At 48.8% G+C, this 13,257-nt stretch overlaps 6 protein-coding genes across 6 annotated transcripts; 4 read left to right on the top strand and 2 right to left on the bottom strand.

Moving 5' to 3' along the window:
* Positions 1–1,650: 1,650 nt before the first annotated feature.
* On the bottom strand, positions 1,651–2,509 carry PFICI_14728 (uncharacterized protein; the record flags this gene model as incomplete). The annotated part of the gene is made up of 4 exons (XM_007843309.1): positions 1,651–1,679; positions 1,741–1,906; positions 2,008–2,053; positions 2,160–2,509. 4 exons carry the CDS (start codon positions 2,507–2,509, stop codon positions 1,651–1,653), a joined length of 591 nt encoding a protein of 196 aa, XP_007841500.1.
* Positions 2,510–4,365: 1,856 nt separating this feature from the next.
* Positions 4,366–5,716, top strand: PFICI_14729 (uncharacterized protein; the record flags this gene model as incomplete). The annotated part of the gene is made up of 7 exons (XM_007843310.1): positions 4,366–4,426; positions 4,478–4,535; positions 4,600–4,824; positions 4,928–4,976; positions 5,048–5,239; positions 5,295–5,511; positions 5,580–5,716. The coding sequence occupies 7 exons, from the start codon at positions 4,366–4,368 to the stop codon at positions 5,714–5,716; spliced, it is 939 nt and encodes a 312-aa protein (XP_007841501.1).
* Positions 5,717–5,820: 104 nt separating this feature from the next.
* PFICI_14730 (uncharacterized protein) lies at positions 5,821–7,426 on the bottom strand (the record flags this gene model as incomplete). Its single annotated transcript, XM_007843311.1, has 4 exons — positions 5,821–5,929; positions 5,982–6,916; positions 6,964–7,214; positions 7,273–7,426. The coding sequence occupies 4 exons, from the start codon at positions 7,424–7,426 to the stop codon at positions 5,821–5,823; spliced, it is 1,449 nt and encodes a 482-aa protein (XP_007841502.1).
* A 1,500-nt stretch (positions 7,427–8,926) lies between these two features.
* Positions 8,927–9,513, top strand: PFICI_14731 (uncharacterized protein; the record flags this gene model as incomplete). The annotated part of the gene is made up of 3 exons (XM_007843312.1): positions 8,927–8,968; positions 9,019–9,156; positions 9,229–9,513. 3 exons carry the CDS (start codon positions 8,927–8,929, stop codon positions 9,511–9,513), a joined length of 465 nt encoding a protein of 154 aa, XP_007841503.1.
* A 492-nt stretch (positions 9,514–10,005) lies between these two features.
* PFICI_14732 (uncharacterized protein) lies at positions 10,006–10,418 on the top strand (the record flags this gene model as incomplete). The annotated part of the gene is made up of 2 exons (XM_007843313.1): positions 10,006–10,197; positions 10,254–10,418. The coding sequence occupies 2 exons, from the start codon at positions 10,006–10,008 to the stop codon at positions 10,416–10,418; spliced, it is 357 nt and encodes a 118-aa protein (XP_007841504.1).
* A 2,034-nt stretch (positions 10,419–12,452) lies between these two features.
* PFICI_14733 (uncharacterized protein) lies at positions 12,453–13,010 on the top strand (the record flags this gene model as incomplete). Its single annotated transcript, XM_007843314.1, has 2 exons — positions 12,453–12,768; positions 12,820–13,010. 2 exons carry the CDS (start codon positions 12,453–12,455, stop codon positions 13,008–13,010), a joined length of 507 nt encoding a protein of 168 aa, XP_007841505.1.
* Between the last annotated feature and the right edge of the window lie 247 nt (positions 13,011–13,257).

A 13,257-nucleotide genomic window follows, 5' to 3' on the forward strand; every position in this document is an offset into this window, starting at 1 on the left:
GGAGAGCCTTGCCCGATTCTTTCTTTATACTGAAAACATCGCTGTCGCAAGATACAATCGGTATTCGGCACGATAAGAGCAGCGATTCAAGCTTCAACGTCCGGTTGTCGGTTCTGCATTGGAGGCTTGGACTTCGGTGTATTGTTGCCCATGAGCTTGGTCCGTGTATGAGAACAGTGGGAAATTAGATGACTAGCAGCGATGTAGGATTTTGGAAGCAGTTGACAAACATTGAATGATCTCCCTATTCTGAATATCCACATCAGACCAAGACTGGTCCAAGTACCTCGATAACCAATTGGTACTCTAGACTCTCGCCTGTGCATAACACCATCTCAGACCTTGGTATAAATATACTCGGTCAATGTTCCACAAGGTGTGGAAATTATCAAATTTTCTAGTTTCTTGGTTCAACCGTTCTAATTTAGTAGCATAATGCCCAAGTCAAAAAGATTTGCAACACCACAACTTTCTGATCTGAAATCGTGAATTGGTCGAACATTTAACATAATTATACCAGCTAAGTGTTCAACTTGACGAATGTTTCTATCAAATCCTGCTTCAATTAACATGCGATACTCCCGTGCTGAACTCCAGATACTCATATGACCTAGTGGTGCATGTTTCAGCACATCAGCACCTAGATTGTAGTGCGATGAATCGACATGGTAATTGGTGGGACGAGCTGATCGACGGTCCTACGACGGCAGGCGTGGTACGTGCTCGTGAAAATTTCGTTGGCAAGCTCGCGGCTGCTGCTATCTCGGTCCAAAAGAACCATCTGACATTTCTGCTGCCACCACGAATTTGCTGGACGTGCATACTAAGCATGCACTCGTTTGATGATGTATCTAAGGGGATTTTCATAGGTTAGTGTTCCAAGCCATAATGGGAATATTTGATCATATGTCTGCTACTATCAGCCTATGTATCTGCGCTCTTATAAGCTAAAAAAGAGCCTTACCCGATTATTCTTGACTCACGACGGAGCTTTCTCCAAGATAGCTCTCGCATATGCGGGTGAAATAAGAGAAACGGTTGAAATCAAAAATATGGTTTGGGTAATGTTGTTTAGTCCGCTCGTTTTCCGCTCTCTTTCAATTCTCTGGTGAAAAGAACCATGTCAATGGAGGCGTAGACGAGTGCTGTACATCCAAGGGTGAGTGGACTGCTGTCGCCGTGCACCTTGTTACATCGAAACATGGAACCCCCGAGTTACAGTCGATCGACTAGTGTAACGGCTTGGCTTCTGTCAGAGTATAAACTGCGGTCGGTCACGCATAACACGCCAACTATATCCACTTTCTCTATGAGGCGACAAATCGGCCCACGATGGACAAGTCCTAGTCTGGAAATTTTTTCAAATTACTCACATCTCATTACTCAATAACAGGAATTTCTTCCAACAAGCCTTGAAGCAATTCAAGCGTTTCCCATTGGTCTGTTGGCAGAATTGGCATTGCGTCTGACTACGACCGCTCTCTTTCCATAAAGAGTTGTAATCAGTTGACATCAGGAGATTCTGGGTTCGATCCCCAGGCAGACCTCTTTTTGCTCTGCGTGGCCGGATAAGATTTTGTTGTTGTACTTGTTGTTTATTTTTGATCGGTATCTCATACTACTACCGAGTCTATACTATATTGTACATATTTAGGCAAGAACATTCTCCGCCAGGGAGACTACGACGTGTTAGTTAGACATGGGCTGCTAATTTTATCGGTTTCATCAGGCAAAACTCACCATTTGTTCCCGTGTTGTCGGGCTCAACGTGGATGGACTTGACCTTGCCATCCTCAAGGACCAGAGCGTAACGCTTGGCACGGCGGTTGCCAAAGATGGCCACGCTGTCAAAGTCTAGCTCAAGGGCCTTGGTGAACTCGCCAGTAGGGTCGGCGAGGAAGCGGATCTAGAAATGATTTAGCTAGGTTCGAGGATAGTATGCGCTGGGACGGATCCATGAGCGATTGAGCATGCTCTTGAGCTGAATCGTCACCAAGTATAACCTACACCAGAGTCACCGGCAGGGTCAAGCTGGTCTTGCCATGCCTTCATGCTATTGGAAATGGTTAGCGGATGTCTCTTATTTGATTGTTTGTCGCCCGTGCAATGTCTGACATGTTGCCTTTGTAGAGCTGGAAACAAATTCAGAGCAAACTCACACAAAAGGGTCATTCACGCTGACGACAACAACCTTGCCGCCCTCGCCAACGATCTCGGCAACCTTGGGGTGGCTAATGTAGCCGGGAATGTGCTGGTTGGAGCAAGCCGGGGAGAAGGCGGCAGGCACGCCAATGACGAGGCCACGCTTAATGTTGGCGAACTCGTCGGCGAGGTTGACCTTGTTGCCCGGGCTGTTCTCGACCAAGAAGTCCCGGTTGGGAAGAGAGTCGCCCTGCGACACCAAGAGCGGACGCGAGCTGTGGAATTGCGAGACGCGGGTAGCAGCACGGAGGGGGGCGGCGCGGCGGCCGAGGGCTCGGGGAAGAGAAGAGAAGGCGCGGAAAGACATGATGATACTGCTTCTAGCTAGTTGTACAATGATTGGCAGATGAGAATGATTTAATACAGGTATATTGTATGAATGGTGATGGCGTTGTGTAGGTCGAAGGTTTCCGGTAGCTCAGAAAGCAGATGGTGCTAACAATGCTCTCAATTGGCAGCAGCTAGAGGGTTGGCAATTGGTTGTTTGGGTTGGAGCTCCCCCGGACCCCGACGACCCTCCAATGACGCCATGTCTTTGGCAGAAAAGCCAATTGAAGCAGCCAAGGGAGGTACGTAGCCTGGCTGGCACTGTGCGCCCAAGATGCGGGCCGCTGGAAAACCAAGCAACAGCTAGGCTGGCACCCCACAGTGCTAAAACAGTGACTGCTAGGGGACCCCCGGCCTCAGCTGTGAAAGTGGGGTCCTTTGGTTTGCTTGGTGTTCCCGAGACTCTGGGTGTGGTCAAAGCAAGTCGAGTTGCACTGTACCCGTCAGCAAACCTCAACTTCATATTCTATTTCTTTGAACCCAGCACTCACGGCTATCTAAAATACTCGAGGACACTGTCTATATAGTCCATTGCGTTTATTTGTAGTTGTGCTCGCGTGCATCTTGAAGCATCTCGAATGTATTATTTTCACACGTTGTGCGGTTGCCCAGTAACGCAAAGCCAAGCAGTTTTAGATATAGCTGCATGTCAGCTCGCGTGGATTTTTAGGCCATTTGTACCGTATAAAGACAATAGGAACAGAAACGAAGTTGAACACTAATTCATTCTAGAAAACAGTTTCTTGGTGCCAAAGTTCCCATCATTGAATGAAAAACATATGCAATTCTGGGCGTAGTTCGTACTTCGGGGTCTTGATTGATAATGATGGTCCAGTACAAGCACGAAGCAATGTGAGAAAACCAACAAGATCGCTACGAAACCGATGTAAGGCTAAACAATTACCCAAAGATTGTGGTCTTGAAAAATGTCGCACTCGCTAGGCAAACATTCAATCTCTTGATCTCGGCTCTAATCCTTGTGACCTAATAGGTTCGTATATACATGAATAACCATTGCGCTACTCACTTGATCTCCTTCACGCCTACTGGTCGAGATGGAAACCCATTGGTTTAGCGGACTCAAGTTGGCTTATGGATCGAATTTCTCGCGCCAAGCTCACTGATGATCTGACTGCAGCTCATGTGGTACCTGGGGAAGCCCCGTGCCATCCATCGGAACCTGAGTAACCCAGCCAGATCTAGGCAATGAGACTCGACCACATCTGCCACTCAACTGGCAGCTGTGCCCCGCGAAGGATTCGGTTATCCTTCCGGCCCATCTACCCTTGAGCGGTACGGCTCACTCCGAATGCCTTATTCAGTGATTTGTAACCTCAATTTTTGGCTGTCTTGTATGTGGCTCTGCAGAGACCACAGAGCCTCGTGTCGGTACCTGCAAGGAACTTCCGGGAAAATATATGATAATGAGATATTATCAGTTGATATAGATGCCTCTATTCAGTTGTGCTGCCATTCAAGTAACACATCTTCAATCGGGCCCGAGACAGGAGGTCTTGGCTGCTTGACACAACAGGATGGTAGCATCTGATTGAACGTGATGCTGCACTCTGACCCGGCTAAAGGATGCTTCTCAATGGACTTCTATTCGCGGATAATCTAAACTACATCAAATGTATAAGTTGTCCTGTTCATACATGTACTTATGTGCTCAAAACTGTAAACCTTTCTTTGACCATTAAAAGCATTCTCAACCTCTGGTGCTTTACTCAAGTGTTGGGTTCCTTCAACTTATAGTGAGAGAAGAAAAGCAGCAATTCTTTGCACACAATCATAGCTCATTTGATTTCTATATTGATATAACATTATAGCAGTACAATGTTACGACTTCCATACATTACTGTGCTGATGGCCCTGATCCTAGTATCAGAGGCACACTGTAAGACGCCCCTCTCTTCATCCCTGGGCCATCATTGACATTAGTGTGTAGTCACGTTTGTCCGCATATCGGTAAATGGCGAATGGCATGAACCGCTGCGATTCATTCGGTACGCGTCCCTTGCCGTACCCGAGTTAATGTGGCGATACAGACAAGGCTAAGAGCAAATTTAGCAACAAAACCGCTCCATTCACGGAGCCGTGGACGCCAAACACCAACCGGAATGAGCGCATCTATAATGAACCCACCTATGCGACCGACCTTGCCGAGTCGACACGATGTGGTCGCGATAACATGGCATATGCGGCCGCCACTGAAGTCCTTAGTCTTCGAGCTGGTGATACGATCGAGTTTGCTCATACCCGATTTGATCCTGTGGCATGGGTTGATGCCATGTGGTATGTGATTTGACTGCGTGATCAAAAACTTCAGAACCCCTGGGGTTTCTCTGTTACGACTTTAACATACAAAAATTGGCAATGGCTCAAAGTGACTCGATAGGTACGACTGCCCAAACGAGAGAGGAAGCTGCGCACCGAATCGCGCCGATGTAAGTCCAAGCATTCTTGACACATTGTATCACGTCAACTCCAAAGTAGCATAATTTACAATCCCTTTTAGCAAATTATGGACATCAACCACCCGGGGCCAGTCATGGCACACCTATCGCGAGTACCCGATGGCATGGACGTAAGAGAGTACGACGGCGACGGCGACTGGCTCAAGATTTACACCCTCGGGCTGGAGTGGATGGTCAATCAGACGGACCCGATCCGCTGGCGCGCGTACAACAACGGAGGCTTGCCGGAGCGCGTAAGTTTTGATGCAAGTGCACTGGGTCTGATGCAAGTGAACTAACAAGGTCCAGTTCATATTCAAGATTCCGGCTCAGACCCCGGCCGGGCAGTACCTGCTGCGCATGGACGAGGTCAACACTGGGCTGGAAGAGCATAACGCCGTGTTCAACTCCACGAGCCCCGCTCAATTGTATCCGTCTTGTGCACAGATTCAAGTCGAGAGCGACTTTACCGATCCACTGCCCCAGGGCATCAAGATCCCTGAAGCTTTACAACATACATCCCCGGGTATGGCTCTAAACACAGCCCGTAGCGCATGATTATATCGCATTCAGAAGGCTAATCATTGTTGATAGGAATGTCTTCCACTCTGAGCATGTATCGTTTTCAAAGCCTTGATGCGGACTATGTATACCCTGGTGGCCCGTTGTGGGATGGTGTGAACGTGGTGCAGGATAAGCCCGTTGCACTCAACGCTTCAGAGACATTATGACTTTCCAACCTCAAATTTGAACATTGAATGAAGTATTACATTGTGGTGCAAAGTTGCCAAAGACTGCACGTGACGCTGGAAGAAGCAGGACCATCTTTCATGAATTAAAGAGCTACCACTCCCTCATCAACTCTTTTGGCAGTCTCAAGTCTCGCATCCACCTCCACTTGCACCTGTTCTACATTGGAATATTCTTCATCCTTGTTCTTGTCCCTGCAATGTGTCAGTCGTTTAAGAGTGTATCTGATGGTACTGAGTAACTTACCCGTCCTTGAACAGTATGCGGACGATCTGCGTCATAATAACCAGACAGACCACCATGCACGCCGAGTACACGTAACCCTTGGGATATCTGGGTGCCTCGACCGTTGGATACACAAAAAGTGGGATCCAGGCATTCGTCGAGGTCGCAATGGCTGTCATTAATATCAAAGTGAGAGACCGTTCTTCGATATTGTCCTTTAGAATCACATTCGCCCAGCCGTAGAGGACCGAAGACACGGCCACGGAGGAGTAGCCAACACTAAAGGCAAACCACTTAGCCGACTCGGGCACGTTCCAAACGGCGAGAATCACGAGGCCGGTAAAGTTAACGGCGGACGCAAGGGTAATGGCCGCGGCTCGCCCAATCCACAGATCGGCGCTAAAGTTGATAAAGAGGACAAAAAAGATGCCCAGCGCTGGACTGATTGTGCCCAGTTGATTCAGTGTGGCCGTGTCGAAGCGGTGCAGACTCTTGATCCAGAGCAGGAATGCGGCCGTGTTCGCGCCCGAATTGAAGAAGAAAATGTCCCATAACACAATGACATAGAAGCGCCAATTGGTAAAGATTCGCTTCAACAAGGCCAGAGAAAATGGAGTGCTCTGAACCTTTGTGCCAGTCTTTGACAGCCTGGAGCGCGCCAGTTCCAGCTCCGGCTCTTTGAAAACTAATCGATTCGGTTTGGCAGGTGTGCCGGGCCAGATAAAGTAGCCGATCAAGGCGAGAGGTAGAGTAATGATGGCATTGATGATGAACAGCCATCTCCATCCCGCTAGTCCATGTACGCCATCGAGGTAAGTTGTGGCTGCCGACTGGAGAAGGCCTGCGGTCAAGGTGCCAAGAGTGAGACCGACATAAAATATACCTCCACGGCGACCAATCTCATCACCTCTGTACCAGCTTCCAAGAACAAAGTGAACTCCGGGGAAATAGCTTGCCTGTATAATGTCAATCGCGAGAAATTCTAGAACAATTTGGTGCTTACCTCGAATAGCGAAACAAGGAAACGGTAGGCCATGATTTCTCCATAACTCTGAGCACGGTACTGGAGCAGCGTGAAAATTCCCCAACCCAGGTCTAATGTCGGGACAAGAATATGCATAGGAACTCGAGGGAAAAGATAAATAAAAGGAAGTAGTCCGACGACATTTCCAACAACAAAGATGGTCTGGAACTGAACAAGCTCATTGCCCTCAAAGTTCAGCTCATCCGACATTCCAGAGACGTAGGCATTGTCTGGGCAAAATTAGACAAACAGCCGAGTGGAGGACCATCATGACAGCTTCAAACTTACTAATGTTGGACTGATCAATGTACTTGACCCAGTATAAAATGAACGCATAGGGAATAATCAGTAGATCAAGTTTTGCAATCAGCTTCCTCTCCTCGGGTCCATCCGATGGTGAGTACCAGTGATACCAACGGCGAACTTGACTATTTTCTGGCATTATGAGCAATACGATTTCAACGCAAGATCTGCTTAGTTCGAGGCCAAGACAAGACAGCCACTCGGAAATATGTCCGTAGAGCCAAGATGACCATCTTGGTTTGCCTGACCATTAAGTAAACCGCAATGTCGGCCGAGTTGCGCATAGTCGTCAATTACAGGGCTGATCACATCACCATAAGTGGATTTTTTCTCATGCTTCCGGCCGGCATCGTATCTATCGCGGGGTGCGGATGCCATGTTTTAGTGTCCCGGTGTTCTGGGATTGGGTGTGGCCCCTATCAAGTTGGGGGGTTCGGTGATGATGCCATCTGTCGGGGAAGCACGCAAGATTCATAGTGTCTGCGCCATCAAGATCGAGTCGCTCTTTTCTACTTGACACGCAGTGGTTATCACTCGCAAACCACCAGATGTCCTCAGACGTGTAATTATGAGTATAATCATGGCAGGCATTTTTGGTCCGTCCTTGTTCTTCTCAACCCGGGAGGCGCTCAACACATATTCGCATTCTTCAGCACGGTGATGATGGTCGGCCGCGAACTGCATGCATCATGCACGACAAGAACAGTTCATCCGCCTCGAGACATGATCTTGAGGTGAATGCTCGATTCGCTGTCGAGGCCTCTCTTACGTGTCTTTGGGTGCCACTCGTGGAAACAAAAGATATGCTACGAGAGCAACTATCCGGATCTTTTCCATCGTCGCACAGCTCGTGATGGACACTGACCTGGTGGCAATCTATTTCCAATGACCTTCAAGCAGCAGATCAAGAAATCTTATAGTTGCGCGTCCAGTCAATCATCGAAAAACCTGTGCCATTAGCATAATTCGCCTGAAGATGAAGGAGATTCGGCTCCATTCCGCATTCATTCCCCAGCACAGTATTAGTGCAAATAAGTGCGAGGCCTCGCTCTCATGTCCCGGCCCCGAGAGACCTGGAGCAAAGGTAGATCTCAATGGGTCTGTCTGTGTCGACGTCCTCGACGTCGGACTCGGGCTGGTGGAGGCATAATGGTTAATCATCAACTGTAATCGCAACTCCGGCGTCCCCCGGCCTTTCGGATGAATTGCAGGCCGCCGACGGAGAGACTTGGTCAGCATAGCTGATTGCGCTGTGTCGGGACCGAAGGGCGGGCCATTCCTTAAGGTGCTCACGTAAGTAAAAAGTCTTCCCATCATTGGCCTTGGGTGAGTTCCTTGAAATCTGAGTCTAGAGATGGAATTGGAGGTGCAAGGAGTGTTGGTATGATGATGTGAAAGAAGACTGTTGACATTGTAATGTCTTTTCGTGCGCGGCGGCATCCCCACGGTTACCGAGGCGCGCCCCAACCAGCGCAAGGGTCTAATTTGGCCTGGGCCCTGCCCGCTGTAGATCATACCCCGATCCCGTCAGCATGCATCTGTCAATAAATTGATTGATTTGCCATCGCATATCGTGCAACTATGTAGATTGCAATTACAGCTTGACTCATCATCATCTTCATTCCATAGCAATCGCAAAATGGCTTCATTCTTTAGCGAAAACAATGTTTCATACTACACGGTAAGACGCTTTGTCCAGTTCGACGACCAATACGCTGATACGCGGTATAGATTCCCGCTGCGCTAGGTGTCGCCCTGTACCCGCGTTTCTACTCGGGCATCGTTGGACCTGGAAAGAAGTACTTTGACAGGACCAACCCGAGAAATTTTGTTGGTAGACTGGACAAAGTCGAAGGCTTGGACAAGCAGGTACGCAATAATGATGAGCGCTGCCTCGGGCGGCGGCTGTGACCAGAGCAGAGCTGACGAGCCCGAATATAGCTTCGATTGAGACTGCAGAGAGCCGAATCCTGCAGTGCCAACGCTTTCGAGACCTTGCCACTATTCGCTGCTGCAGTCACGGCTGCCAATGCTGCGGGGGTGTCCCCCGTGGCCCTGAATTACCTGTCCTTGGGCTATGTTGCCAGCAGGGTCGTCTACACATGGGTATACATCTATCTGCTGGATAACCCGAAGCTTTTCGCCTGGCGAACCAATGTTTGGACTGTAGGGACTGTGATCCTGATGACCTTGTTCATCAAGGCAGGACTCAAGTCGCAGCCTTGAAATTCAGGACATGTTACTACCATTTGGGTGTAACACTGCCTCCAATGATGTCTGATTTTTGCCTGTTGTTACCAAGTTGCAATGATTGATTCAAAGCAAAGAACTTGTATGTATGTATTATTATTATGATATCTAAGACACGTGTAATATCATATGAGAAAGGTTATTTGTTTTTCTGCCTCTTGACAGATATTCGCACCAAGCAAAATGCTGCCACTGCCACAACTACCAGGTCCGCAATCACCTATAGTGCTGAAATGTGCCAAGTGGCCCACCCCGCCAGCTACCGTACCTACCTACCTTGTAGCCAGTGAGCCAAAACCTAAACGTTAACCGGAGAACCTTGTCAGCGCCAGCTTGAATTTCTTAATTGTGACAATTGGTCCACTATTTTGTGCCAAATCGGTGCAGCTGCTGCTACTTTTAACTCCTCTCGACTTTGGGGCAATTCCATTGAGAGAAGGGAACGAGGTCATGGCGGCGCGGACAACCATGATTACGCTCACGAAAATATCCAAAACCAAGCCCCTAGGAGCTATTCACATCCACTGTCGCGTCAAGCCAGGTGTCAACAAGAACCGCGAAGGCGTTAGCGCCGTCACCGACGATGCAGTCGAACTCAATGTGGCCGCACCACCGAGGGATGGCGAGGCAAACAAGGCCGTCATCAAAGTCATGAGCGAGGTACGAGCTACTCTTTTGGAGCAGACGTCTGTTCACGACTGATGAATTTCTGGTAGGCGCTCAACGTTGCAAAGTCGGATTTGAGCATCACTGCGGGCCACAAGTCAAGGGACAAGACGATTGAGATCAACCCCTCTGTACTCGGCGTAAAGCCAGGCCAAAGTGAAGATCAATGGTCTTCAATCGTCAGAGACAGGCTTGTTAAGCATATTGGGGATTAGTAGCGGCAATCTTCTTGCTGTAACCCAAACACTTGACCGACGCCCGCATCTGTTTGGGACATTTGCAAAAGGCAATAATTAGAGGAGTGTTCTTGCGCTCTGCTGCCCAATTCATCCCATGATGCTACTGATGAAAGCCATGCCTGTCTCTAGCCAGTAGAGTGGGTTTTTTTTTCTCCTGATGAGCGTCCTCTTGGCCATAACGTCCTTGCTTCCCAAGGGGCAGCATTCTTCGGAACTCGAAGACTCCCAGCTTGATCTCTTTGGGCTTGATTCAGCAGTCTTTCTCGGGCCATCCTCTCTGGCACTATGATACGGTGATGTCCCCCCCTTCTCAGTTCATTAATTTCTCTCAGAGACTATCAACCAATGTTCGAAAGTTGTGACACGGTATCATCGTGGACGTGTATCATTTTTCTGAAGTCTCTTTTACAGTTTGCTCAAAGGTCAACAAGGTAGCTAACTTGCATGCGTAGTGCTTCAGGCCTAGGCTGTGATGTTAACAAGACATCGTAGCCAGCTAGTGTAATGTCAACAAAGCACAAATTTTTCAGAAAACCTTACCGGCAAATTGTTCGGCTCGCAGAAGTTGAGAGTCCTTATGATTTTAAATTGACACTGATTCTATCACCACCAAGTGGTGTAGTGGTTAGAAGAGCAGTGCAACAGCAGCAAAGAGCAGTCAAACAGCAGCAAAGACCTACTGTTACAAAAAAAAAAAAAAAAAAAAAAACCGCGAGTAGGCGGAGACGTAGCCCTCTGGGTGAACTCCTTTTTGCTGTCCTAGATACCTTCCGTAGCTCTTTTTCTTTTTTTCTTTTTCTTGTTTCCATTTAGTTCTCGTCGCTCTCATCATTTTCTTTGCGGAAGGATTGTAAAATCGGTGGCTCCAGTTTCTTGAGGAAGGTCATGGAATGTTCATGACCAAGCAAATACCACATACTGAATCACTGCAAACACCAGCCTTGTACCCAGTCGTGGCAGCAGTCCGAATACCAGGCTAAACATCTCACCATAAGTTTGAGGGATGTAGCTCCAATACATCCTACGCAACTCATGGCTTCAAGGATACTTCATGCCTTTGTCGACTCGACACCCATACGAACGTCAGGTGTCTTCGGGCTCATCAAAGGGCCAGGCGGATAGAGACCGTCGGAGCAAGTTTGAGCTGGTAGTCTTCGGACTGATATTTGGAAAGTGACGGAGATTGCTTGCAGACAGAAAGACTTGGACCCTCGCATGTTCAGCTGGATTTCTTGACGTTTTGAGCGACCTTGGACCAAGCCGTCACCATTCCGTTCCGTCTGGTCGCCTGGATGTGCGAACCTCGGATTTTACGACGGGGATTTCAAAGCGGCAATCATAAACACTCCTATCAATCATGGTTCCATGCAAAATCGACATCAAGATGCCGTGGATGGATTTCATTCTCACATAACTATTGTACGTATGCGTGGGGATCCAGGAGAAAGTTGAGTTCGCTGTCATTCGCGTTGTGGCTATCTCGAACATCAAGCTTTGAGGTTGAAAGAAATGCCTTTCTTCATCACATGCCTCCCGTCACATCAACTAATGAGATTGAACTTTCATCTCACCCAAACTTGGCCTTATTAACTTGGCGTTGCTCAAAAGGTGGGGTGGAGCCCTCCCGAGGTATGGTATATGTGCTCAAGATATCGTGAAGCATTACAATAAACTGCGACTGGATCATGGTATCATTGAGACATGACTCCCAAAACACGATGCTGAGAACATTGCTCTTTCCGTAGGCAGTTGGTGATTCCATACTTGACCACCGTACCTAGCCATGACCATTTTCTCATCGCTGCCGCGCTAGCGAATCTTATCGTCAAGTCCCGAGCGCCCATCCGAACTTCCGTGCTTGGTGCGGTGACCGGATCCCCTCCCACCGCTCATCTCTCACATCCCGTCAGTCCGAGAACATCTGCAAAAAGAAATTTATCCAGTCGACCTTCGATCACATTGAGAAAAGCTTATTCTTTGTTACCACGCCACGTTCTCCCCCCCAAAACTATGGCCGTTTCCGCAACACGGCCGGAGCGCATCACCCCCAGCCTGACGGTCCAGTCTCCACTTGGATCCGAGAAGCGCGGACCTGGGCTGGTCATTGTCTCGCCCGCCGGCGGCAGCGGCAGCGGCAGCGCCGGTCAGCAGCAGCTGCTAGAAGCCGACGCGCAGCAGACGTATGCGCGGCAGGGCTACATTGTCGCTCACCTCAAGCTGTCGCCTGGCTACAATGAGCTGAGGATCCGGGACGAGCTGCGCGAGGCCACCGAGGCCCTCGACTTTCACGACAACTGTAGTGACAAGTCGAGATACGGCATCATAGGTATGGCTATCCGCGTCATGTCCTATATCTCATAACTGACATGGAGCAAAGTCCACGATACACTGGCGTACCCATCTCTGGTTGAAGCCATCAATTGCAATGGAGAGATCAAGTCGGCAGTATTCATTGGGGAGCCGTCCAAGCCGTGTTCAAAGTCATTCCTTTCCATTTCACCAGAAGAATATTCTACAGATGCGACCTCGGCTCAAGACAAGGCGCTCAAGTATCTCAGGGGACAATGACGCGGATCGGGGTAGATGCTCACCCACCTCACCATTCGTGTCGGAACTCCCATCTGATCAGTATGGCGTGACTTCATGAATGATCTACTACCCCTTTTTATTTTCTACATGATACCAAGATATATTCAAGCAATTTATGAGTGTCTGGCAGCCGCATCTCGTCTGCCAAACTGTGATGCGGATGGCAGAGTCGGATAACACACCGTGTACCCACATTGGACGCTAGGGTAAACATCCGAAGTCTTCG

This window comes from Pestalotiopsis fici, assembly GCF_000516985.1.
Source record: "Pestalotiopsis fici W106-1 unplaced genomic scaffold PFICI_Scf_13, whole genome shotgun sequence".
In the NCBI taxonomy this organism is placed as follows: Eukaryota; Fungi; Ascomycota; class Sordariomycetes; order Amphisphaeriales; family Sporocadaceae; genus Pestalotiopsis; species Pestalotiopsis fici.